General features: G+C 42.3%; 1 protein-coding gene across 7 annotated transcripts in view; it reads right to left on the bottom strand.

Moving 5' to 3' along the window:
- The window catches only part of RGS6 (regulator of G protein signaling 6), a 608,791-nt gene that overhangs the window by 578,843 nt on the left and 2,860 nt on the right, over positions 1-27,088 (bottom strand). For all 7 annotated transcript variants that reach the window (XM_060418241.1, XM_060418242.1, XM_060418243.1 and 4 more), the window contains exon 2: positions 2,521-2,624. In XM_060418241.1, coding sequence (XP_060274224.1) covers positions 2,521-2,604 — 84 coding nt within the window. In that variant the 5' untranslated portion in view covers positions 2,605-2,624. The remainder of the gene's footprint in view (positions 1-2,520; positions 2,625-27,088) is intronic.

The following is a 27,088-nucleotide window of genomic DNA, read 5'->3' as shown; positions in this document are numbered from 1 at the left end:
GTCATAGCCAGCAGCCAGTCTACAGCAGAGAACTAGCTGAATATCCCATGTTTCAAGCACAACTAGGGCTTAAGTTAGTCCAATTAACTAGATTTAAATGATTCCAGGTCCTGGACCCATACTTGGTGATAAGTGTATCTGCTTTCTTTCTAACAGATTGAATAGATCCAATGTCTCTTTTACATCAATTAATGACCACAGCAAATAACATGAACACATATATACCCACCACAGATTTGTCATGAGGAAGCAAGATTTCCAGTGTAGAAACCAAATAACTAGTAGTCATTTCTCTGAAAAATTACAGGATTTTACAACTTTATCCCTAAATTACACTAAAAAATTAAGAGGCCCCTGGTACCACCCAAAAAGTAAAAATCAAGTTCCCACAAACCTGTAGGGAATTATCCCCTTCCACATAATACCAAACATTCTTGTGGAAAGGTGTTTGGATTGCCTGACCTTTACATCTCCTATTAACCTTTAGTAATCCATTGATTTGCAATCTCCTGAATGATATAAAAAATATTTGCATTGTTTTCCTGTGTCTTATAAGGCAACTCGCTGTATGAATGCACCTTTTTAACAGCACCAACATTTATACAATTTCATAATTTATTTCCTCTCCAAGTGTCACTGTCTCTACAAGAAAAAAGATAAAAGGAAAAGAAGCTTTCATCGTGGACTACCTCTGTGCCAAGCAGGATGTGAGATGCTTTATTGACTTTATCCAAATGAATCTTCACAATAACTCCATAACATACCATCTTTCCTCCCACCTTTCCCCCCACTTTTATAGATTAAAAGACAGAGACTCACAGAAGTTATTTAACTGACTCCAGGTCATACAGCTTGGAAGTGGCAGGGTTACCATTTTAACCCAGGTCTGACTGCAAATCCCATGTTCCTACAAGTTTGGCACAGGGTCTCCTGGTCTGAGGTGGGTTAAGAAGGTAATGAATAAATGTCTGTATGTTATTTTACATGTCTCACAACTTGGTTAGCCTCACCAATCTTTTCTCTTTACTACAACTTAATAAGCATCTCTCTTAGAGACGGGTTAACTAAACATTCTTTTGTAAAGCAAAGGATTAAGGAATATAGTACTAAAAGCAAGACTACTCTGAGAGTTCTATTTTTACAAGGAGAAGAGAAAAATTCACCATATTGATCATCCAGGAATATCTAGTTCAACCCTGTTCATATGATTAACATAGACAGAACACAGAGTCTTGCAGAATACACAGAACCCAGCAGACAGCTCAAATATTTAGTGAAACGAATGGGTACAATCTTATTTTCCTTATTTTTAATAATATATATGATGTAGTTCAGCTCCGTGTGCACAAACATGCAAACATTAAAAAGGTGTATGAGAGACAGCAACTATTTTCTCAAATTCAGCAATGCACAAGCAAAACCAGTGTGCCACATTTCCTTTCTTTAAAACATATGCTTCCAAATATTTCTATCTGAATTAACAGCACTGATGCCCTTCTATCACCCAAGGGCAAAAGCCCAGTCATCTTTGACTCTCCATTCACCTTCTGATCTTATATTCATTCTATTTCCAAGCTTTTGTTAATTCAGACTCTTTAAACCTCCTGCTCAGTCCTGCTCATTTCCAAGGGGGGATATAGAAGCACCCCCCGCCCCTGACCCCTGCCAAAGCCTCCAATCCACCCTTGATGATAGTCCACGTGGGGATAAGAGCCACACTGGGGCAAGGCTCATAATCCCCCCAAAATGTTGTTTTTACAACTCCTGGCACTAAAGTTTTTATGATTAAATTCTAAAATTTGGCTCCATCCAGACTCTGCTCTAAGTCTCACCTCCATTTACTCCAATTACTTGCAAGTCATCCTTTGCCCAAGCTAACCAGTTCTGGTTGCCCTTCACTGACTCCCGCTCTTTGCCTTTGCAAAGCATCTCATTGCCCAGAATATTGCTCTACCCTTCCGCTTTCCACATAAAGCAATCCTGTGGAGCCTTTAAAACTGAGTTCAAAGGCCTCTCCTCCACAGCCCATGCCAGATCTCTGAGGTTGGAAGTAATTGCCCACCTCCTCTGAGATTATGGAACACTCTACCTGCACTTATAACAGTGATCTGCATACATCTTACGTCTCCTACCAGCTGTGAAGCACCAAATAAAAACACACTTCTGTGTCCTTCCAACAGCATTCAGAACAGATCTTATGAGTAATATGGGTTTGAAGAACATTTGATTAATTAATGTTACACAAAGGCCTTTACATGAAAGGACAATACATGGCCATCTGCACTTTTAGGCAATCTTTGGTTTAAAGAAAACTAAGTCACATAATGTTTTTCCAATGTTCGAGCCTAGCTTCCTTGAATTTTAAACTTGGGGAATCAGAGGGTCTGAGAAGAAAATTATGTTCAATTATCAGTCAAGGCCATCTAGGCAGAAAACATTTGTCGAGCCACCCATCAACCATCAACCCCCACAGGTTACAGACACGCAGCAGTGCCCCCAGCGTTCAACCAGATGCCTTACTTTGCGGTAGACTATCATATTTGGAGAACTCTCCTCTGGGTCCGTGATCCCCACTGCTCTCTGATCCCCGGATCCCTGTGCCATCCTGGGTGTCTTCACTCACACTGCAAAAATAAATGAATAGACCATTAATACAGGAAAGAATTACATATAAAAAGCTTTGCCACGCAAAGAACTAAGTATCTGTTGGCAGGTGGCATGGAAATGAAACATGATATAATTGCTTTTAGTTCCTCATTAGTTTAAGTGGCATTTTTTTAAAGTCAGGGGTAATTGTTGTCTGATTATCCACATACATGCTTCTCATTCCAAAGCCACATGGTTTGCGAGCTTTGTTTTCAGCTCAGAATCATATACTCTACGGGTGATCAGATGGCAATCTTAAAAAATCTCCTGGAGATAGATGAAGTCAATCATTTTGATGTTGATTTTGTCTTATCAAATCTCATGATTAACTCTATGTATTAAAATATGAATATTTTATAAAGAAAATGCAAATCAACACCACTAGGAGATACCACTTACACATACCAGGATGGTTATAATAGTTTTTTAACTCAAACAAGCATTGGCAAGGATGTAGGGAAATCAGAACCCTTGTACAGTGTTGATAGGAATGTAAATGGTTCAGTCACTATGGAAAACAGTTTGTTAGTTCCTCAAAAAGTCAAATATAGAATTTACCATATAACCTGGCAATTCCACTCATAAGAATTAAAAGCAGGCACTCAAACCAATGTTTGAACACATATGTTCAGAACAGCACTATTCACTGAAAAATGGAAACAACTCAGTCCCTCAGTTGAATGGCTAAACAAAATATGGTCTTCTCTACAATGGAATATAGTTCAGCCATCCAAAGTAATAAAGTACTGATATACACTACAACATAGATCAGCCTTGAAAACACTATGCTAAGTAAAAGAAATCAGACACAAAAGGTCACTGCGATGGACTGAATATTTATATCCCTCTAAAATTTATATGCTGAAATCCTAACCCCAAAACTGGTAGAATTAAGAGGTACAGGGTGTGATGGGATTTGTGTCCTGATGAAAGAGATCCCAGAGTGCTCCTTTCCACCAAGTGAGGACCCAAGCAGAAGAAAGCCACCCATGAAGAGGGAACTGAGTTCTCATCACACACCAAATCTACTTAAGCCTTGATCTTGGACTTCCCCGTCTCTAGAACTGTGAGAAATAAATTTCTGTTGTTCATAGATCTCCGGGTCTGTGGTACCCTATTATAGGAGCCTGAAGGGACTAAGACAGTCCATCTTCCATTTACATGAAACATCTACCATAGGGAAACCCACAAAGACAGAGAGCAGATTCGTCGTTACCAGCAGTCACAGGGAGGAGGAAATGGACTGGATGTTTAATTGATGTGGGGTCTCCTCTGAGGATGATGGAAACAGTTTTGAACTAGATAGAGGCAAAGGCTGTAGAACCCTGTGAATGTACTTAATGCCACCAAAATGTACACCTTAAAATTAATTTTAAGTTATGCAAATTTCATCTCAATTAAGAAAAATAAATATTTTTAATTTGACCTTTTTAAAAAAAAAAACAGCCTGGAAAGACAACAGTAGACAATGAGAGCATATGGAATTTTTTAGTTAAAGAAGCAAATTCAGTTCTTGGTATGATGCACTATTTACTGGGTGACTTCGAACAAGTTAAATAACCTGCTGGTTTCCTTTGCTAGCTTTCTTTTAAAGCAAACATGCTGAATGCCCACTAGTGCCCAGAAGCAATGCCAAGTCACCTTCCCCTACATTGCTTTCATCAGTAAAATGTGAATTTCACTGAGTATTCACAGGTAAGGGTCAAATAAATCGAGTGTAAAGTATCGTATCACGCCATAAAAGTCCTATACAAATGTTATCGCTAATCTAAGACCCTGCCTGGGTTGTTTGCACAAAATTCATAGGCTTTTCATCAAAGAAAACTTTTATAAATACCATACTTGACAGAAAAGGCCATTTCAATTTAAAATATAAACTCAGGAAACATTTTATTAGAAAAATAAGTTGGTACCAAAGGTCATCCCATAAAAACAAATTTGGGCAGAAGATGGGGAAGAGACAGGAATTTGCAATTTACGTGAAGAATTTAATTGCCCCAAGTATCCCACGTGAATAATGTTGCTTGTTTTCGTCTTCATTTATGAATAAGTCTGCATTTTAACAGTTAGATTACAAGCAGAGATAAAGAACATCATTCTATTATCTCTGCCCACTATAAAGTCAGTATTTCTACGAATATTGTACTACATGGAAACACTCATTATTATTCTAATCAGTCGCTCTTACAGTTAAATGAACAACATGCAGTTTTATTTTTAAACAACTACTTACTTACTCTTTCACCTGAACACAGAACATGACTGAGCATTAGAAACAAAACCTGAGTCTATTTATGTATCTCATTTCCCTATGTAACAGACCCATCTTGGGTTTCTACTGCTTTACTTCAAAATGAACACTTTCAGTGTGATGAGCGTATTATCTCCCTCCCTCCCTCTCTGCTTGCAATAAGAGCAAGACTGGAAATGACCTGGAAACAAAGGCATCAGCCCTCCTGCTGCCTCTCCTTAGCCACTCCTTACCCTCAACAACATTCCCATGTATTCAAACAGGCTGGTGAACCAGGCTCTGGACTTCAGACTGCTCAGTGAATGCAAATAGCCTCTAGTCTGGAACTTTAGTGAGTCTAATATGTAGTAGAAAAGCTTCTATTTTTGGTTTCCCTATCAACTCATTTTAAAATTCAGACAAGTCATTTTAACTTTCCTATGTCTAGAAAGAATCATTTCTAAAATAGTGATGCAAGCACTTTCTAGTCTATATGTCAACAGATGTTAGACAGTACTAGATGTGAAAGGTGTAGGTAAGGATGCTCCAATTAAATCGCTGACTATAGTAGCTGGAGTTCCTAAAATTAAAGAACTAGGTTCTCATTTATTACGGTATGGCATAAATTTTTACTTTTAAATAAAATGAAGTAACAGTCTTTTAAACTTAGCGATGGAGAAAAACAAAACCTTCTTTGTGTTACTTAAATACACACGCATATAAACACAGTAACTTGTAACATTCATGAATGTTTTTCTGAAAAAACCCAAATACATGCAATAGAAAGAAAACATGTCAATAATAATATTTTTCTAGAGGTTAAAGCGTCTGCCTCTAATACGGGAGACCTGGCTTCGATCCCTGGGTCGGGAAGATCCCCTGGAGAAGGAAATGGCAACCCACTGCAGTATTCTTGCCTGGAGGATCCCATGGACAGAGGAGCCTGGTGGGCTACAGTCCATGGGGTCGCAAAGAGTCAGACATGACTAAGTGACTTAACTACACTCATTTTCAACTAATAAAAGAGAAAAAGAGCAAACGAGTTACCACCACGCACTTCACAATCTCCAAAGAGAGACATGCTCGCTTAGTGGTGACAAGCTGGCCTCTGTCACTGGACAGGTCTAAGTCTGAATCCAGGCCCCATACCTAGCTGAGTGATCGGGGCGAGTTACTTCACCTCTCTGTGCCTTTGTTTTCTCATCAGCCCCAGCATAGTTGAAAGCCCTCTAAACCGAGAAGCCTGGACTCCTCACCTGATCTGCAACTACCTAGCTGCTGGAACCAGGTCAAACCACAGCCCTAACTGGACATCAGCTACACATCCTTAGGATTCTTCCAGTTCCGCCTTAGAACCTCAGAACTTCAAATTTCTAACTTTTCTTCAGAGACTCACAGAATGTCCCATGCTGCCTCTCTTCCATCATCACTGCCTATATACTAGCTCGTCGCCTCTAATCATGGCCATATTCATGCTGAACTCAAAAAATCACCCAACTGATAGGCCAGCGCGCCCCCTCAAGCACCCCTCCCCACGAAGCAATTCCTGTAATACCAGCACCCGCCACTAGGTGCCGTAGGACTCAACATTTAATCTTGGCGCAGACACTGAGCATCCATCCATCCAATGGCACAAAATTTCATGCTTCGTTCCGGAGATATAAAGATAAATCAGACACAAATGGCCCCTCTTTAAAACGCTCAGAGACAAGGAGGGGTGACAGGTCCAGAAACGTAGGGAACTGTAATGTGTGGGCGCTCAGTTATGACAGCACAGACCAGGAAGAGGTGACGATCAGAAGGATGAACAGGAGTCTGGGGGAGGCAGAAGAGGTCCTTCCAGCCTGGGTCACAACACAGGTATGGACATCTGAAGCCACAGAAGTGGCAGACACTCGAAAGAAAAAAAAAAAAACCATAACGGTGATCTGATGTCAAGGAGACTAAGTGGGAGTCAGTCAAATGTGGAAACTGAAACCACAGGGATTTGCAACTATCTGGACTTTGCTCACTGTCTATCAGGGATCTCCACTGCTAGAAAGCCAGTTCTGCCTGGGCAGAGTCTTTGTCAGTGGGGCTGATCCCTCTAATTCCTGACATCTAGAAGGTACTTAAATATTTTTAATGAATGACAGAACTAGTAAGATTTCACTAAGATGCAATATATCCCATCAAGAACGCTCACCTGGTTAACAAGCCATTAAAACTGCTCAGCAAAGAAGGCTCTTTATCCACAAAGACCCATGGATGGAATCACATATGAAGGCTTTCCCCAAGGTTTATTGATATGGGCCCGCCCTAACTCAGGAATACACTTTTGGAATCCATGAGCAATTTAGATTGGAGGGAATATGTAGGAGGGTAGAAAGCATATGAGGTAAGACCCTGTGAATAATAAAACAACTGAATATTTGTGATTCAAACTCTAGTTAGTAAATCTTCTGAAAGTCAGGACTCCAATTCACTCCAAACATACACTGCATTTGTAGCTTCAGTTACAACCAGTGCCAGCTGTTTTCCATTGCACGCTGGCCTCTCCAGAGCAAGCATGGCCTAGGGGCCAGCAGACAATGATGCTGAGCAGGGCAGGTAGGAAGGACCTCGATGATGTGCGAAAGGGAGGGGCTTTAAAGTCACACCAGGAATTGCATCTCAGCTCTGGCCACATCAAGGCTGTTGTGTGTGTGGCCTTTGGCAATTGACTCCTTCACCCTATACTTTCGGGTCTTCACCTGGAAGCAGAGAATCCTCTACTTTGCAGGGGTTGCTATTGAGGAAGGAATAAAACAAGCCACACAAATTTCCTTGGCAAAGAATGAATTGTAGCAACTGACCAGCAGTCTTGTTTTTGACCAGTGCTTGGCCAAGTGATAGTGCCAGGCTAATGACACCAGAATCGCCAGAGAAAGCCTTCCCCCATATCAGGTCTTCGGAGTATCTGAGATGGAGGCACCAGCAGTCTCCCAAGCTTCTCCGGTGATCCTGATGCTCAACTAACAGTGGACCACTACAGTTATACTGCTGCTGCTGCTGCTAAGTCACTTCACTCGTGTCCGACTCTGTGCCACCCCATAGATGGCAGCCCACCAGGCTCCCCCGTCCCTGGGATTCTCCAGCCAAGAACGCTGGAGTGGGTTGCCATTTATACCAAAGCACCACTAAAACCAGCATCACAAGCAGCAAGAAGCCTGAAACATCATGCCTGCCACCCCTAAATGCCCAGCCCTCAAAGCCCTATTCAGGGAAAGACCTTGTAGGAGAGGTAATCAAACCCTGCTTGTGATACAGTCTAAATATTTATGCCGCCAAAGGGGAACTTCTGTTGATGTTATTTCCTCTCCTCCATATTATATCCAATTCATATTGTTTGCCTCGGCCCATTAAAATCCAATGGATTTGTTTTCTGACATCAGCAGTGTTGAGCACTTTAGCAAAAAAAAAAATTACAAGATGTGTGCTAGCTCGGTAGTACAATCTTGTTTATACAGCTCTAATCTGACTGAGTGGGCAGGAACCTCAAGGGGGAAGAAGGAAGAGCAACAGCTCTTAAGAACAAACAACACTTTCTGTTACTGCAGAGTCTGCCAACTTGATGTCTCCTGTATACTCAGAGTTCAGCTACTCCATGACGGCTCGAGTGTCTGTTTCAAGTAATGCACCAAAGATCTGAAAACAAGGGGCTATAGGCTATAGTCAACCCTTAAGGGTCAATCTTGCTGGCATGCCAGGTACCCAGGATTTTACTAGGCTGTAGTCACTTGGGACTTCATTTTAAGGAAGTCATTTTAGGACTTCAGTTAGAACTTAAGGATTCCCAAGAGCTGATTCAAGGACCTGAACAAGATAAGCAGCCTCAGAATCACCAGGTTGTGGGGGTGGGAGGGGGAGGGTGAAGGGCAGTGATAAAGATACATGTTCCTGGTTCCCATGCTCCAGAAATTCTAATCCTGTAGGCCTAAGACAGTCCCTTTGTTGTTGTTCATCACTAAACTGTGTCCAACTCTTTCTGACCCCACGGACTGCAGCACACCAGGCTTCCCTGTCCTTCACCATCTCCCAGATTTTACTGAGTTGGTGATGCTGTCTAACCATCTCATCTCTGCTGCCCACTTCTCCTCTTGCCCTCAATCGTTCCCAGCATCAGGGTCTTTTCCAGTGAGTCAGCTCTTTGTATCAAGTGCCCAACACATTGGAGCTTCAGCTTCAGTCCATCTAATGAATATTCAGGGTTGATTTCCTTTAGGATTGACTGGTTTGAGCTTCTTGCAGTCCAAAGGAATCTCTATAGAGTCTTCTCCAGCACTACAACTCAAAGGATGTCCCTGGAGACTTATAAATGAAAACGTCCCCCCGGTGATTTGGAAGCACAGTCAGGTTTGGAAACTAGTGACTTAGATCCCATGGAGTCTGCCTTCTCTTCACCTGATCACTCCCATCCTGCGCTGCTGACTCACTGGGCAGCCATGCTAACTAAGGTGGGGCTTCTTTAACCTCCCTTGAATTCTGCCAGAAACTCACTGTGATGGATAAAGCTAGGATCCTGGAGTCAAAGAACTGGCTCTCAGTCCTGGCCATGCTACTTAAGAGCCGTGCAACCATGAACAACGTATTTCCATGCTTATTTAGCCTCGTTGAGCCTTGGTTTCCTCTTCCATGAAATGGAACAAATACTCATCACCTGTACCACTGGGTCTCCACTTTGCCTGCTCATTAGAATCTCCTGGGCAATGCCTCGTGGCAACTCTAACACATGGATGTTATCACTCCCACGCTATAGATGAGAACACTGAAGCTCAAGAACATAGGCCACTTGCCCAAAGGTAAAACAGCCTGTCAGTCAAGAATCTAGAATTCAAATCCCACAAACTTCAAGGCCCACAGACTTTCTCCAACAAGTTAGCTTGGTCTCCAGCAAAATCACTGATACACAGTATTGAAAACAAAATTTTGTAAATATACAAAATTTCAGTATATACTTAAATATACAGTATTTAGCACACATAGCCTAATTACAGCATGCTCAGTAGCAGGTACTTCTGGTACATGATACAAATGGTACACAGCAGGTTCTCAACTAATTAGTGGTTCTTTCTTAATGACATCAGTGAAGCGGAAGTCCTCATATCAACCCTACCTGAAGGCATATAAATAAATACAATCCTGCCTAAGTTGCTCAGCTGCCTGACAGCCTAAACAAACTCATCGACCAAAGCTGCTTATAAAGAAAAATATTTTTGCATTGCTTATATTAAACACAAGTCCTAAAAAGCTGGGAGGGAGAAGTGGAAAGTTCTTCACAGAGCAGGATGTGCTTGGCCATGTGACATACCTCCATGCAATCTGTACTTGGAGTTACTGCAATCTGTACTTGGAGTTCAGGGCATCCTCTCTTACCAGGGGCTGCAAATTCCACACAGCTCTGGACAGTGCAGACTCTGCCAATTCTTTGCTGACTCTTCCTGCCTTTTGAACTTTTCTTCTGTTAATAGTATACCCCCTATGTCCTTCCACCTCCTCTCTGAACTCGAACCTTCTGTGACCCTCATGGCAATCTGGCTCCCCGCAAAGACATCCCCTACCCTGCACGTAGTGGTCCTCACCTTACCTATCTCAAGTCCAGGAAGGAAGGCAAGCATCCTCCTGGTTCTCCACTGTTGCGTCAATGATTTCCCTCCTGTCACTCCACCCAAACTTCTCTTGCAACACTCAGACCATCAGCCATGCCATTGTTAAGGCGTGAGGCCACCCATCCTCTCCTGTTAAGCCTTTGCATTTCCTGAAGATTCCAGCTTGTAGGTCTCAGAGGTTTTCTCCATCCCTTGGTCAACTCAGCGACTTTAATGTTAGAGCCAGAGCTGGTTTGTCTGCCCTTCTCTTCCCTCATCTGAACTCTTTCCCTTCCTCCTCCTCAAGGACCATCTCACATGGCCACACGCTGAAGCTTGCCATCACTGGTGACTGTACCATTTCAAGTCCCGGTACAAACCGAGAGGGTACCCTCCTCCCACTGCCCCTCTTTCCAGATCACCTACTCTACATTCCCAGCAAACATCCTCATCCTCAGACATTCCATTCCAACCACACCTTCGGTACTATCCCTTACTGCTCCTCACTCTGCCTTCACAGTCTTCTCTCCCTGGCTCCAACATTTCAATCACTCATCATCACTCTCTTACAAATGGCCTCCACTTCCTCACGTCCCCCTTTCTGTGTCATATTTGCTGACAAAACTCCAACACTGGTGGAACCCAACTCTCCGCCACACAAAATATCTGAATATCCAAGCTCACATGGAGCAGGTGAACACTGAAGGGTGGGGAGAAAATCACACCACCAGGCTGACAAGCTGCAGTTTAGATTCATGAGCACAAAATTTCAATGAGAAGAAAGGAAAGAAGGAAGGGAGGGAGGCAGGAAGGAAAAACAAAAAGGCTCACCAAACCTAAAAGGTTTTCCTGCTAAACTTGCCTTCTATCAAGGTTATCAAGAATTGGCTATTTTATAACTTCTTGTTCAAGCTTCATACATGGTCTCAGTTGATGGGCTCAGTTCGAAATCCACTGAAGAAACGGAAGCCAGCAGAAGGCAAGGCACTTTGCCAACAAAGGTCCATATAGTCAAAGCTATGGTTTCTCCAGTAGTCACGTACGGATCTGAGAGTTGAACCTTAAAGAAGGCTGAGAGCCGAAGAATTGATGCTTTCAGACTGTGGTGCCGGAGGAGACTCTTGAGAGTCTCTTGGACAGCAAGGAGATCAAACCTGTCAGGCCTAAAGGAAATCAATGCTGAATATTCATTGGAAGGACTGATACTGAAGCTGAAGTTCCAATACTCTGGCCACCTGATGGGAAAAGCTGATTCACTGGAAAAAGACCTTGATGCTGGGAAAGATTGAAGGCAGGAGGAGAAGGGGATGACAGAGGAGAAGATGGTTGGATGACATCACTGATTCAATGGACATGAGTTTGAACAAACTCCAGGAGATAGTGAAGGACAGGGAAGCCTAGCTTGCTGTGATTCATGGGGTCGCAAAGAGTTGGACATGACTTAGCAACTGAATAACAGCAGCAATGTTGTCTTACACTTCAGAGAGTAAGTGTCTTGGAGGTCTCTGAGGAGACAGTGAAGGACAGGGAAGCCTGGTGTTCTGCAGTCCATGGAGTCGCAAAGAGTCAGACATGACTTAGTGACAAACAAGAAGAAGGCAAGTCTCTCATCTTGAGACAGCCTCACCTAAACCACCAAGTTCTTGGTCTTTTTTCCGTTGCGATAGAAACGCTGGTGCATTTACTAAAGGGAAGTTGCTCTGCTTTTGCTCTTCACTGGAAGGTGATAGACAGCACACTGCTTCTCAACTACACCCTCTCACCACACCGATAGGCTCCTATATGATAACAGCAGATTACACCTCAAAGACCTCCAAGACACTTACTCTCTGAACTGTAAGACAGCAACATTGCTGTCATTCAGTTGCTAAGTTGTGTCCAGCTCTTTGCGACCCCATGAATTACAGCAAGCTAGGCTTCCCTGTCCTTCACTATCTCCTGGAGTTTGTTCAAACTCATGTCCATTGAGTCATAGGGAAATGTTACGTCAAGAGAGAAAGCAAAAACAAGAAGACTAGGGGAATTTGAAGCTTCTAGCAGCTACAACTACAAGAAACATTAAGCACAGCCCAACTCCTGGCCAAATTAAATAAAACTGGAAGGCCTGGTTACCTCAGTTTCTATTACCTGATTCATCATAATTGGCTTTCAAGAAAAAAAATCATGATCCGTGCTGAAGCAATGAAAACACACAATCTAGAGAGACAAGCAGTTGTGAAAACCAGATATGACACAGAAGTTGATATTATCAGACAAGAAATTTAAAATCACTATGATCAAATATGCTAAAGGTTCTAACAGAAAAATAGATGAGAATGAAAGCACAGAGGTAGAAATGCTTCCAAAAAATCCTTAAAAAGGAAATGCTAAAAGTCAAAAACACTGCAACAGATGAAGAATGCCTTCCGTGGGCTCATGTGTGGACTCTATATGGCCAGGGAAAGAGTCAGTGAGGCTTGAGGTCAATAGAAACTTCCAAAAGTGGGGGAAAAAAGGTGCGGGGCGGGGGGTGGGAAGAAAAAATTTTAATAGAACAGAATACACAAAATCTATGGTACATTTCAAAAGGTATAACTGCAGTACCAGGAGGAAAAAAAAAAGAGAAAGAAGACATATTAAAAGAGATACTGACATACTTTTCCAAAGCTAACGATAGACACAAAACACAGAGCCAGAAAGAGAAGAGACCAATCAGCGCACATTAAAACAAAACAGTACCCCGAGACATACCATATTCACACTGCGGAAGATGAAAGACAGGAAGAATCTTGAGAGAAACAAGAAGAAAAACCTTAGCTATGGAAAAACAAGGATAAGAATTACATGGGGCCTCTCACCAGAAGTCACACAAACATGAGTGCAACTGAATACTGAAAATATTGAGAGAGAAAAAACACCAACTTGGAAGCCTACATCTACTGAAATGATCCTTCCTTCAGACGTAAAGGAAAAATAAACTTTCTCAGACAATAAATACTGAGTGAGTTCATCCATCACTAGCCGACTTGCCGGCAAGAAATGCTACAAGTTCTTCAGGCAGAGGAAAATGTTATTGGTCAGAAACTTGGATCTACCAAATTAAAGAGCAAGCATCAGGGAAGAAATAAAGGGAAATAAAGTCTTGTATTTTATTATTCTTAATTGACCTACAAGAAGAGAGTAAGACTTTCTAGACTGTGTTTTTTCATTGCCTCTCAGCATGGCCTATGATTTGTTGAAAGCCAAACAAAATGCACCAGGTAATAGGAACTGAGGTAACCAGAGCTTCCACATGAGGTTTTTATTTAGTCTGGCCAGGAAAAAAAAAAAAAAAAAAACACTTTTTTTTAAAGATTAGCCTATCAGGCCTATTAACCTATCAGAGCTCCAGAATAGCCCCCACCCTAAACAATCAACTAGTTCAAGGGTCAGCCAACTAGGGCCCCTGGGACAAACCTAGCCTCTGCCTGTTTTCATATGATCTGTGAGCTAAGAATGGTTTTTACCTTTTCAGATGGTAGAAAAAAGTTAAAAGAAGACTAATACTTTGTGACACAGGAAAACTGCATAAAATCAACATTCTGTGCCATAAACAAAGTTTTACCAACACCCATCTGTTTGCTTATTGCCTTCGCTGCTTTCCTACTATAAGGGCGGGGCTGCGAAGCTGTAGTAGAGTTGATGTGGCCCACGGAGCCCAGAGTATTTTCTTTTCGATCCTTCACATAAATTTTTTTCTGTTCCCTGAACAAGCCTGATCACTTCATTTTTCAGGGGCTGGAAGCAAGGCCTGGGAGACAGAATTACGCTCGAACGTCACTTTCCCGGTCAGCTAACAGAGCCAGTGTGAAAATGCAAGTCTTCAGGTCCAGGTGCCCAAGAGGACTTACATTTTCTAAGTACAGATTTTAGGACTGCAGTGTCGAATACTACTGACTAATACTACTGACTCTAGGGACTGCATAAGGAACATTTTATTATTCTCTCATTTCACATGAAAGATAGTGTGACGGCTGGAGGAGAAACAGGGGTGACAGAGAAGATCTGCCAGCTTCTATGCACAAGAAGGGGATGACTAAGAGATGAAAAGGATGACATGTTCCTAGGGGACCAAGAAGAAAAGCACTCCAATTGGCTTCTTTTTTTAGAGGATGTCAGTTTTACTCCTTGGGATTTTGGTTTTTTTCTTTCTTCTTTTAATTTTTAGAACAGGTAAAAATCAGTACCTTTATACTCTAAAACTAGGCAGTTAAATATGGGGTCCAGGACTTCGCTGATAGTCCGGTGGTTAAGAGTCTGCCTGCCATTGCAGGGAACATGGGTTCAATCCCTGGTCTGGGAAGATCCCCTACGCCACCTAGCAGCTAAGCCCAGGTGCCACAACTACAGAAGCTCTATCCCCATAGAGCCCGTGGTCCACAAGAGAAGCCACCCCAATGAGAAGCTTGTGTACCACAACTAGAGAAAGCCCAAGCATAGCAACAAAGACCTAGCACAGACAAAAATTCATTAAATAAATTTCTCTTTTTGAAAAATAAGGGATCCATCTCTTTCATGACTCTGCAGTACATACACGTGGAGTGTACAGACGTTTCCCCTTCTGGAGACAGCAAGACTTGACAAAAGAAAGATCTATTCATAAGGCTCATCAGGCAGGAGAAATATAGGTCAAAGAAATAAGAAGATAGATTCCTAAGGGTACGATTTTATTCATAATATGTAGATGGAAGACAAAAATAGTACAGTTAGAATGTACCATATCCTACACTATAGGTCTGTCTTATAGTGGAACACACACACACACACCCCAGAACAACTAGAAAATTTGGATAAAATTTTGGAAAGAGAGCTCCCAGTGCAATGAGGTCATATGGAGGGAGAAGAGGGACGTTTAGAAGGGAGTGGACATTTCTGCAACACTGCTTTAATGTATCTTGTCAAGTCCAACATCCATTCATGAAAATACTCTGAGCAGAATTTAAATTGAGGAAATTTGCTTACTTTGATAAGCGATATATTAAAAACACATATAGTGACTCTTCAAAAATTTTCCCACCAAGATTAGGAATGAGACAAGGACCACTCCACCAGGACCACTCCTATTCACCATCATATTAGAGGTCTCAGCCAATGCAACAGACAAGAACAAGAAATCAAAGGCACAAAGGCGGCCATTGTGTTTGTTTCGTCACTCAGTCATATCCAACTCTTTTGCAACTCGATGAACTGTAGTCCACCAGGCTCCTCTGTCCGTGGGATTTCCGGAGCAAGAATACGGGAGTGGGCTGCCATTTCCTTCTCCAGGGGGTCTCCCCACCCAGGGGACTAAACCTGCATCTCCCGCACGGCAGGCAGATTCTTTCCCACTGAGCCGCCTGGGAAGCCAACGATGACTGCAAAACAGAGGAAAACCTTTTTGCATGTAATTTAATTACGTATATGGAAAAGTCATAATAATCTACCGATCGGACTTACTAGGATTTACAAGTGAAGTTAACAAAGGCACCGGATATAAGGTCAATATATAAAAATCAACTGTATTTCTATATACCCACAACAAATAATCAGAAAATGACGTTTTTAAAAGATACCATTTAAAACAAACCAGAATTTGTTTTAAAAACCCAAATTGATAAAAAAAAAAGATAATCTAACTGAAAAATAGGCAATAAACTTAAAGAAGGACTACAAAAGATTAAACAAAAGTGACAAAAAAAGAGACACACTAACAAGGTAAACTGAGACCACAGTGAGACACAACTACCCGCCCACCATAATGGCTACAATTAAAAAGTCTGACAATTCCAAGTGTTGACAAGTATTTGGAGAAACCAAAACACTCATAAACTGATGATGGAAGCATAAACTGGTACAACCACTTAGAAAACCTCTTTGTAGGGCCCTCCTAAATTTGAATATATGTCCCAGAGATCCAGTCTTAGGAGTGCAACAAACAGAAACCCATTCATACGTGTGCCAAAAAGCACATACAAAAAAATTACAGCAGCATTATTCACAGTAACCCTAAACTGGAAATGTCCCAAATACACATCAACAGAAGAATAAACTGTGAAATGCAACTGAGTGGGTTGCCATACAGCAGTAAAAATAAACTATTGCTACATACCACATCATGGATGAATCTCTCAAACAGTACTGTGCCTAAGAAGAAACAAAAAGAGTATATACATATAATTCCATACATATTTCACATATTTCAAATATGAGAAAGATATGGTGTTAGAAGTCAGTGGTCATCACTGGGGAAAAGGGATATGTAGTACTACTGGGAGGGTGCAAGAGGTAGTCACTCTCTCTTAACCTGGGAGTGACAATATAGATGTATTTACTCTGAAAATTCAGTGAGAAATGAGTTGTGTACTTTTCCAGGAAGAATGCAAATATTCTTGGAAAAGGATATAGCATCTCAGATTCTCAAGATAGCACTCACATCATCTAAAGCAATGCAAAAGGGGATGAAATTGCAGAGATATGGTTGCAGGGATGCTGGAGGAGCTAGAGGCTGTATCTGTCACCACTATATACATACTCAGTTACTCTGTGTGTAGGCATAGACCAGGAGCAATCATCACAGAACTAGAGAAATGATAGAAGTGAAGCAAGATTAGAAACACGCTACTTAAGGAATGCTTCACATTACCCAAAGAACTCTTACAAAATATCTCCAAACTTCTGAAGAGTGGTTGAAATACTCTGCACTTGTTCTTAATAACTTTCTGAAAGTGAAAGTCGTCCAGTCATGTCCTATTTTTTGCCACCCCATGGACTATACAGTCCATGGAATTCTCCAGGCCAGAATACTGGAGTTAGGTATAGCCCAAATTCTCCAGGGGATCTTCCCAACCCAGGGATCGAACCCAGGTCTCCCACACTGCAGGCGGATTCTTTACCAGCTGAGCCACAAGGGAAGCCCAAGAACACCGGAGTGGGTATCCTATCCCTTCCCCAGTGGATCTTCCTGACCCAGGAATTGAACTGGGGTCCCCTGCATTGCAGGCAGATTCTTTACCAACTGAGCTTTCAGGGAAGCCCACTACTCCCCAGCAAATATATCCAAAGTCTTTCAGGTAGTTTAGAAGTTTGAGGTAGATACTGTATTTTTTGCCCAGTATATATATATATCAGTTCAGTTCAGTCGCTCAGTCGTGTCCAACTCTTTTCGACCCCATGAATCGCAGCACACCAGGCTTCCCTGTCCATCACCATCTCCCAGAGTTCACTCAGACTCACATCCATCAAGTCAGTGATGCCATCCAGCCATCTCATCCTGGGTCGTCCCCTTTTCCTTCTGCCCCCAATCTCTCCCAGCATCAGAGTCTTTTCCAATGAGTCAACTCTTCACATGAGGTGCCCAAAGTACTGGAGCTTCAGCTTTAGCATCATTCCTTCCAAAGAAATCCCAGGGCTGATCTCCTTCAGAATGGACTGGTTGGATCTCCTTTCAATCCAAGGGATTCTCAAGAGTCTTCTCCAACATCACAGTTCAAAAGCATCAATTCTTCGGCGCTCAGCCTTCTTCACAGTCCAACTCTCACATCCATACATGACTACTGGAAAAACCATAGCCTTGACTAGGCAGACCTTAGTCAGCAAAGTAATCTCTTTGCTCTTGAATATGCTATCTAGGTTGGTCATAACTTTTCTTCCAAGGAGTAAGCATCTTTTAATTTCATGGCTGCAGTCACCATCTGCACTCATTTTGGAGCCCCCAAAAATAAAGTCTGACACTGTTTCTACTGTTTCCCCATCTATTTCCCATGAAGTGATGGGACCAGATGCCATGATCTTCGTTTTCTGAACGTTGAGCTTTAAACCAACTTTGTCACCCTCCTCTTTCACTTTCATCAAGAGGCTTTTTAGCTCCTCTTCACTTTCTGCCATTAGGGTGGTGTCATCTGCATATCTGAGGTTATTGATATTTCTCCCGGCAATCTTGATTCCAGCTTGTGTTTCTTCCAGTCCAGTGTTTCTCATGATGTACTCTGCATATAAGTTAAATAAGCAGGATGACAATATACAGCCTTGACGTACTCCTTTTCCTATTTGGAACCAGTCTGTTGTTCCATGTCCAGTTCTAACTGTTGCTTCCTGACCTGCATATAGATTTCTCAAGAGGCAGGTCAGGTGGTCTGGTATTCCCATCTCTTTCAGAATTTTCCACAGTTTATTGTGATCCACACAGTCAAAGGCTTTGGCATAGTCAATAAAGCAGAAATAGATGTTTTTCTGGAACTCTGTTGCTTTTTTGATGATCCCGCGGATGTTGGCAATTTGATCTCTGGTTCCTCTGCCTTTTCTAAAACCAGCTTGAACATCAGGGAGTTCACCGTTCACGTATTGCTGAAGCCTGGCTTGGAGAATTTTGAGCATTACTTTACTAGCATGTGAGATGAGTGCAATTGTGTGGTAGTTTGAGCATTCTTTGGCATTGCCTTTCTTTGGGATTGGAATGAAAACTGACCTTTTCCAGTCCTGTGGCCACTGCTGAGTTTTCCAAACTTGCTGGCATATTGAGTGCAGCACTTTCACAGCATCATCTTTCAGGATTTGAAACAGCTCAACTGGAATTCCATCACCTCCACTAGCTTTGTTCATAGTGATGCTTTCTAAGGCCCACTTGACTTCACATTCCAAGATGTCTGGCTCTAGATTAGTGATCACATATATATGTGTGTGTGTGTGTGTGTATAAATAAATAAATATATATATATATTTTATATATATAAAAAGTTTACTTCTTCTGACAGAGAAAGGTGGGCTTGTGAACTGTCCTCAGCAAAGTATGCCATACCACAGGACACACTGATTGGACCAAGACAGACATGTGAATCTAATCAGGACCAATCAGGATCCTTCTCTGAGGGGTGAGATAAGAACACTAGAAGAAAGAAGGCCCCTTCCCCATGAGGGATTAGTCTGAAGCCCTATGAAGGGAAGGAGATTAATGACTATCTTCTTTTTGTGGCACAGAAGGAGGATACCAAGATGATGAGGTGTCAGTAAGAGGTGCTAATGGAATCATTTAAGTCCCTGGATCCAGCTATGCCTGAATTCCAAGATTTACTAGTCAGATTAATTCCTTCAGTTGGTTTGAATTTTGTTTCAGTGCAGTTGTTTTTTTGTCTACATCCAAGAGAACTCTGAATCATCATTATCACTATTACCTTTATTATATATATGTGGCATTCAATTCCTTCAATAGACTGGCCCCAATTTTCACTTCTTGTCTTGTCAGTCACTATTTATCCATGCATAACCAACCATATGAATAATTTCAACCACAGGAAACTTCCCTCAACCAAGAATTCTCAATAAGCAAAGTTCAACTTAAAAAAAAAAACTACTTCCAAATACACTTCGGATGGTCAACTGCTCATTCCTGTTAAAGATAATTAGAAAAATACAAGAAACTGGGGATTAGAAATGGATTTTTTTAAGTGGGGGAGTATGGCAGATGGCAGGCTGGGTAAGTGGTTTTTGCAGAGAAGCTTTTGAAAGCTAAAGGAAGCCAAAGAAAGGAAAACCTAGAATTGACAGCATATGCTTTGGCATAAAGCTAAATACCCTATGTGTTAGGGTGAGACATCTGAGAACTTCCTAACTGGTCATGCCAAGCAAGTTAAATTAAGTTTATCCCAAGATGTATCCACTTTCCCTTTGAGCCACAGGATGATCTGGGAGTCAGTGGTCACTGTCTCAGTCTGAAAGTCAAAAAGGCATTGAACATTTGGACAGTGAGCCTGGCACAGTGGGTAGAAATGTCCATTTGCATGGAAGCTGTGCATTGACCGTAATAAAGCAAACCCACTTTCTCTCGTTTCACTGCAGGGGAGCAAACTCCTTGATAACAGTGGGAAGTAACTAGAAATTCATTGTGACATATCCTCCATTACCAACATTAGGTGAGGAAAAGATCACTCAGTCTACCTTCTCATTTTGCCTGCAATAAACATAAATAGTCAACAATTTTCCTTACAACCTAAATTACGCTTCCCTGTTTCCCCTTAAATTCTAAGCTCATCTACCCAGACTGAAAGTACCTGACTCAATAGAGAGGGATTAAAAATCCTTTGCACACTGTGTCACCTCTAATGTTTTACTTACACTGAACTGCCTGAAGCACACTTTGGCCATCTGTGTCCTCTGCCCCATCCCTGCAGGCCCCCAACCTGAGTTGGTCCTCCAACACCCAACTCATCCACTCAGCCTCTACAGTGAAGTCTCCCTCCCCCATTCCATGTATGCATGCCTGTCTTACCACATCCTGTTAATCCATCTTTTTCCCCCTCAACAGAATTTAAACTTCCTAAACACCAGAGCCACATCTGATTAATCATCATCTACAAAAGGGCCTTCAGTAGTGGGACCACTGACATGATGAATAAGCAGGACAAGGAGCAGAGAAGAACACCGGAGACCTTAGACCAAGAGTGACTTAGGATAGGGACCTGTATCCTCCCCCACCCCCCAACTAAGAATTGACTAAACCTCAGATTTCCAGGAATACTCTCCCTTTCAGGAATGCCCTCAAAGCAATCATAATTTCTCAGCCCTGTTCTGCACCTGCAGAGAACACAGATCAGTAGCATTAAGTGGTTTTGTCTAATGTCACCAGCAGTCAAGCCCCTAAACTACCTGCCATTCTGAAAGTTAAAGTGCCTTCCCTTACAAAAAACAGAAAACAAAAAAACTCAAATATAATCAATAAATGTATTCTTTGTGAATGCATCCTTTCTATTTTGACCAGCTGCTGAATCAGTCTTTGTTTTAGGATGTATGGTCAGCAAAATAATATAATGGCAGCTTCCTGTTCGGTTTGGAATCTAAATACTGTAACACTTACATAGTGGCTTCAGGGAAAGATATATAGGATATTTAAGTTGTTGTCTTTCTTCTACAGAGGTCATAAGCAGAAGAATAAAGAAAAACAATTGCCAGCTCTAACAAGTGTTCTCTTTGGATTGGGCAGTGTAGATCCCTATAATATTTTTCTAATTGGAATTAAAACTGGATGAACAAATGGATGGCAACAGCTTTCTAAGCAACACACACCCTTTGCTTTAATGCAGTCCTCACCTGCCCTAATGTTTCTCGACCCTGAGGTCTAGCACCAGGTGCCATTCATCATTACACACGGATGGCTGCTGGGCTTTTAAAAAAGTGAAATTGTTTTCTGGCTTCCATCTCTCTTTCAAAAATGTGGCAGAGGGCTCCCGGTTTCAAGAAAACTGAGGATAAGTACATTTCTTTCTGGAGGAAAAACTTTCTACATGTTTTACACACAAAGCACGATTTGGATGGGGAAAAAAAATGCAACTTAAGCTAACGCTGTGAAAGAAACCCCACTTGTTTCATTCATCTGCTTTACCTAACTGACTCTGTGTTTGAGTTTGCAACCCATTTTCTAAGGCTTTTTCCTCCCTTCATTCATCCTACAATCAGCTCTCAAGCGATTACTATAAACCAGAATCTGATAAACGGTGAAGCAACAAGAGGGAATAACACAGAGTTCCTTCTCTCAGGGAGTGGACATTTTAGTGGATGGAGACAGACAATACACAAATGAAAAACATATAGTGCCATGTCATGGTGATGAAGCTGAAGATAAGGCAATAAAGAGCACTCCATGGAAGCAGGAGTTTTATTTTAGCTACGATGGTCTGGGGGGACATGATGATGAAGATTTTACCATATTAGCTCTTACTTGGAAAGCAAACAATAATTGGCTTAACAATTGGTTTAATCATTATTATTAATACCTCATACCTGAAAAGCTTGCTGTTATCCCCTCTGTTCACCTATGACATTTTTGCCTCTCTCCAGAAGCCTCTCTTCCAGGTCTGATTATACAGTGTTCTCTCTGAACTAAATGGTACTTATGGCTTCATCATCTACTTACTACATAATCTGACATAAAATTCTATGCATTATGCTCCTAAACCATCAATTAACATCTTTTATTGTTTATTTTCTATTCATATCTATTTCTCTTCAAAAGAACTGATCTCAAGGGAAGGGTCTCTGTTTATCCCTGATCTAGTGATATCCCGCAAGACTCGGGATTTTGGGTCAGGAAAGATCTGGATTTAAATCTTGGTTTTAATAACTCAATAACTATCTGACCAAGGGCAAGTGACTGAACCACTTCTTCAACTTCAGTTTCTTCATCTGCAAAATGGGAGTGATACCATCTAATTCTTATTAAAAACTTTGCTCTCCAATAGCTTCACATGTTCAGTTCAGTCACTCAGTCGTGTCTGACTCTTTGCAACCCCATGGACCACAGCACGCCAGGCCTCCCTGTCCATCACCAACTCCCAGAGTTTACTCAAACTCATCTCCACTGAGTTGGTGATGCCATCCAACCATCTCATCCTCTGTAGTCCCCATCTTTAATGTACTGACAGTTATAAGGTCAGTCCCCTGCCATACGACAGCTCCACAGCTTTGTAGGCTGGGCAACTTTGGGCTTAGGAATCCAATTTCTCTCAAGCATATCCTGTGTCTTGCCTTGCAGTGGGGCAAGATAAAACCAGTGGGAGAGACAAACGTGGATGTACAGCTGCAAACTAGGTTGGAGGGCCTCACTATATTGTGGCTCTCAGGTGAATCTAGACAGGCAGAATCAAGCAAGCAATAAGAATAATAACCACTTGTACCTTGCATCTTCTGTGTAACTGCCCATGCACCTGCACTCAAACCGGTCCATGCACCCACCCTTGGAAAGGTCTATGCCCCCACACTGGGTCCAGTCTACTCTGCACTACTCTTAGTCCATCCTGCCTTCCATTTTCACCGTCCCACCCCCCTACAGAGCTGTCACTCTGCAGGTCAATTCAGCAAATATTTACCAAACCCCTACCATCCACAGGCGCTGTGAGAGATACCAAGGAAATAGAGGAAAACAGCACAGGGCCTCGTCCGGTGTGGGTCATAGTCTGGCACAAGAGATGTCAATGCAGCTGCAGCCCCTGTGTTTCATTTCTCTTCCTGCTGGTGACCAGTGACCTTCAGGCTCAAGGAAATCTTTGGCTGCCACAGGGAAGGCCATCCTCCACTCCACCATTTCCCCTGAATGTTTGGGCCTCCAGGGTCAGAATCACAGAGCAGCATTCTCCGAGGCAGGGGTAGGGAACCCCCAGGATCTAATGCCTGATGATCTGCAGTGGAACTGATTTAATAATAATAGAAAAAGTGCACAATAAATTTAACAAGCTTGAATCATCCCCAAACCATCTCCCTACCTCCAGTCTATGGAAAAATTGTCTTCCACGAAACTGGTCCCTGGTGCCAAAAAAAGTTGGGGACTGCTGCTCCAAAGAACTCAGAAGTTCCTCCAATGCTCGGCTGATACAGCAGGTCCACAGGAACAGAAAAGAGTTGGAAACCACTGCCCTGAAATACCAATTTCCCACCAGACTCTTGTGGGAGGAGGTCATGCAGAGGCTGCGGCTTCCAGTTGACCTGCAAGCCGAATGGGCACTCGGAGGCTTCTCACCCCTCCGTGTGCCTGGAATGTACACTCTGCCCACCCTCTCCCAGGGAGCCATTTGCAAGGACCATAGCCTTGAGACAGTAAGTTGCTGAGATTCTCTGGACTTAAGATGTGACTGATCCCAGTTAGAGCCTCAAAACAGAAACACAGGCCTGAAAAAAAACATAATTTTGTAAGGTACTGGCGGGTGGGTACAAGGAGCTACCCCTCTCACAGTGTCTAAGACAAGCCTCTTATGTAAGTTCCCTTGCTTATTACATTTGCCGCCTACCAATCTGCTGCGTTTCCCTCTTTTCTTCCATCTCCGTGTCCTCCGTGTCTGGGGGCTGGTTTCAGATTTCGCCCAGGGAACAACCAAGGTTGTGAATAACTCATTATCAAAATTATCAGAAAACAACAACCATGACGTAACAGGGCCCATCTTCTCCAGCTACTGGGCCTCCTCTGCCCAGGATCCTATTTTTCTCATCACAGCCACACATATTCAAGGGGTATATTCTTTATTTTTATTTTACAGACGAGGACACAATGAACAGGGTGTGAAAAGCCTGTTGTGCTCCTTGAAGAGCTATGGATCCTAGCTCTGTGTGAGCTCAGGGCTGGCCTATATCAAGAGCAACACAGGCACCTGGGGACCTCCAAGAGCTGCCGCCGCCGGTCCAGGTTCACACAGGACACTCTCATCTCAGGATGCTCTCCTGGAAGTGTGCATCTCCCCCCACCCCCACCCCCGTGCAAGAAAATAGCCTCCAGGGTAGGGCAGATAGTAGCGGACAAGGGAGTTCTATGTGCCAAAAGTGATTTTTTTCCTTTGACGGCTTTACCAAAGTATTTCAAAAGCTTGAACAGCTGTCTGCACCACAACTCACTTGAAAAGCCTCATTCACAAATGCCTGCTCTGTCTGTATTTCACTATTGACATATTTTTCTATTTCCATCCTTAAAAATGGGTGTCCTCTGCACCATTTCTAACATGGAAGTGGAAGAAAAGGATACATTTTTTTTACCTACAAAGTAGCCACACAAGGAAGATCAACAAGTTCTGACTGGGATATTTCAGCCAGCTGGAACCTCCTAGATAATAAACGCACTCACCCCCCTTCTCTCTTGTTTCCTCGGTCATAAGAGGGAGACCTTAGTGGTCGGAGACTGGTCAAGATGAGCTAAGGAGAGGAGGTCTGCCTTTTGGCGGCTGAGGGGTGGAGTCTGGACCACTGCTTGCTTTAGCCACTGCCTTGGTACTTGGGATAATTAATAGTGAATTTCCTTCCCCTTACTGGAATCTGTATGTGGTAGAAAATGAATTGCATTTTACAGGTCTCAGGGAGACAGCCATGAAGCTCTGGAGGAGCTTTGTGGTTTCTCAAGCAGGTACTCTGAGTTGTTACTTAATGTAACTCATTAGGTTTAATGTGCATTTTAATTGCCTACTTGTGAGCAGTTTTTGCTCTCCCTGCACTTGGAAGAACTGGGTTTCATGACTTATTATTACTCTTATTACAGATTTAATGGTTCCAAATGATGGGTGATGAGCTCTTTTATCTTGACTGCTTCAGAAAGTTGTTTCCCCAAGGAGAAAACTGATAAGAGAATTCAACAATGTTTATTAGGCACCTACCAGCAGGTACATTCCTAGGCATGGGGTAGATGGATGCAAAGACAACTGCAACAGTGTTTTGCCCCCAAGGAGCTTACCATCTAGTTCTCAGGGTGGTCCAGCAGAATCAGCATCATCTGCAGATCATCCTGTTAGAAACGTAAATTCTCAGGCCCCACCCCAGACAGGCTAAATCCAAAACTCAGGGGGTGATCCTAGCCATCTGCATTTGAAAAAGCGTGCTTCAAACAAAGGTCACCCTCATCAAACGTCAAACGGACAAACATGCAGTTAGCTTATTGAGCTAAATCTGAAAGTGTCATTTGTCCTCCAAGGAAACAGGCCCAGTGGCCAAAAGTCACATAAGGAGTTGGTGGAGGAGTTGAAACCAGAACTCAGGTCTCCCACCACCAACCTTACCCTCACTCTGCATGGCCAATGCTTTATTTCTTTTCTGATACTTTAAACCCTAAATCTCTGAGGGAGTACTGCCAATCCAAAATGCAAACCTTGGTTTTCAAAGATGACAGAAAAAAGAGAAACTACTCTTTTTTAAAATAAGTGAAGTGAAGTCGCTTAGTTGTGTCCGACTCTTTGTGACCACATGGACTGTAGCCTATCAGGCTCCTCCATCTATGGGGTTTTCCAGGCAAGAATCCTGGAGTGGGTTGCCATTTCCTTCTCCAGGGATCTTCCCCACCCAGGGATCGAACCCGGGCCTCCCGCATTGTAGGTAGACGCTTTTACCATCTGAGCCACCAGGGAAGCCAATTTCCCCCTTTTTAAAATAAAGACAATAACAAAAATTAAAACCTGATCTATCAAAGTCATCTAACAAATTAGCAGTAATTTCCCAAACCTCTAACACACATCCAAGTTTCATTTACAATTTAAAAATGGGGGCTGGAGAATAGGAAGAACGGTAGAAATTCAAGGAATACTGTGATCAGAATGTGATCAGAATATAGCCTACAGGAACATAACAGTACGCAGAAATGTCAACAGTGGTTCACCTTCTGTGGGAGAATTACAAATGACCTTTTTTGGGTGTGTATTTTCTGGAATTTTTCCCAATGGTTATTTCTTTCATAATCAAGAAAAAAGTAAAAGTTTTTTTTTTAATGTTACATCCATATCACTCAACATGAAGGTTTATTTTATAATTCTATTTCTTTCCATACAGCAGGATAGTGTGTGTGTAGTAATTATTTATATCATGCCATATGTTACAATGAAGATGAAATTCTGTAAATATATTCCTTCCAGCTGGCACTGAAAATGAAGAGGTTAAATGCTTCCCTAGGTTCAAAGCACTATGAATTAAGACAAGCTGACTGTACAGCTAAAGGAAAAACTAATCCCAGTACTGAGATCTCTGAGAGAGTCTCTTTTGAAAAAATGTTGAGGTGACACATAGCTCCTTACTCATATCTCCCTGATGTTTAACCCCTGGCACAGCACAGAAGGTCTGGCAATTCCTGGCAAAGTCTTAGGAGTTCTGGGGATTAAATGCA

This window comes from Ovis aries, chromosome 7 (assembly GCF_016772045.2).
Source record: "Ovis aries strain OAR_USU_Benz2616 breed Rambouillet chromosome 7, ARS-UI_Ramb_v3.0, whole genome shotgun sequence".
NCBI lineage: Eukaryota > Metazoa > Chordata > Mammalia > Artiodactyla > Bovidae > Ovis > Ovis aries.
Note: the sequence above shows the minus strand (reverse complement) of the source record. Positions and strands in the feature narration are given on the sequence as shown.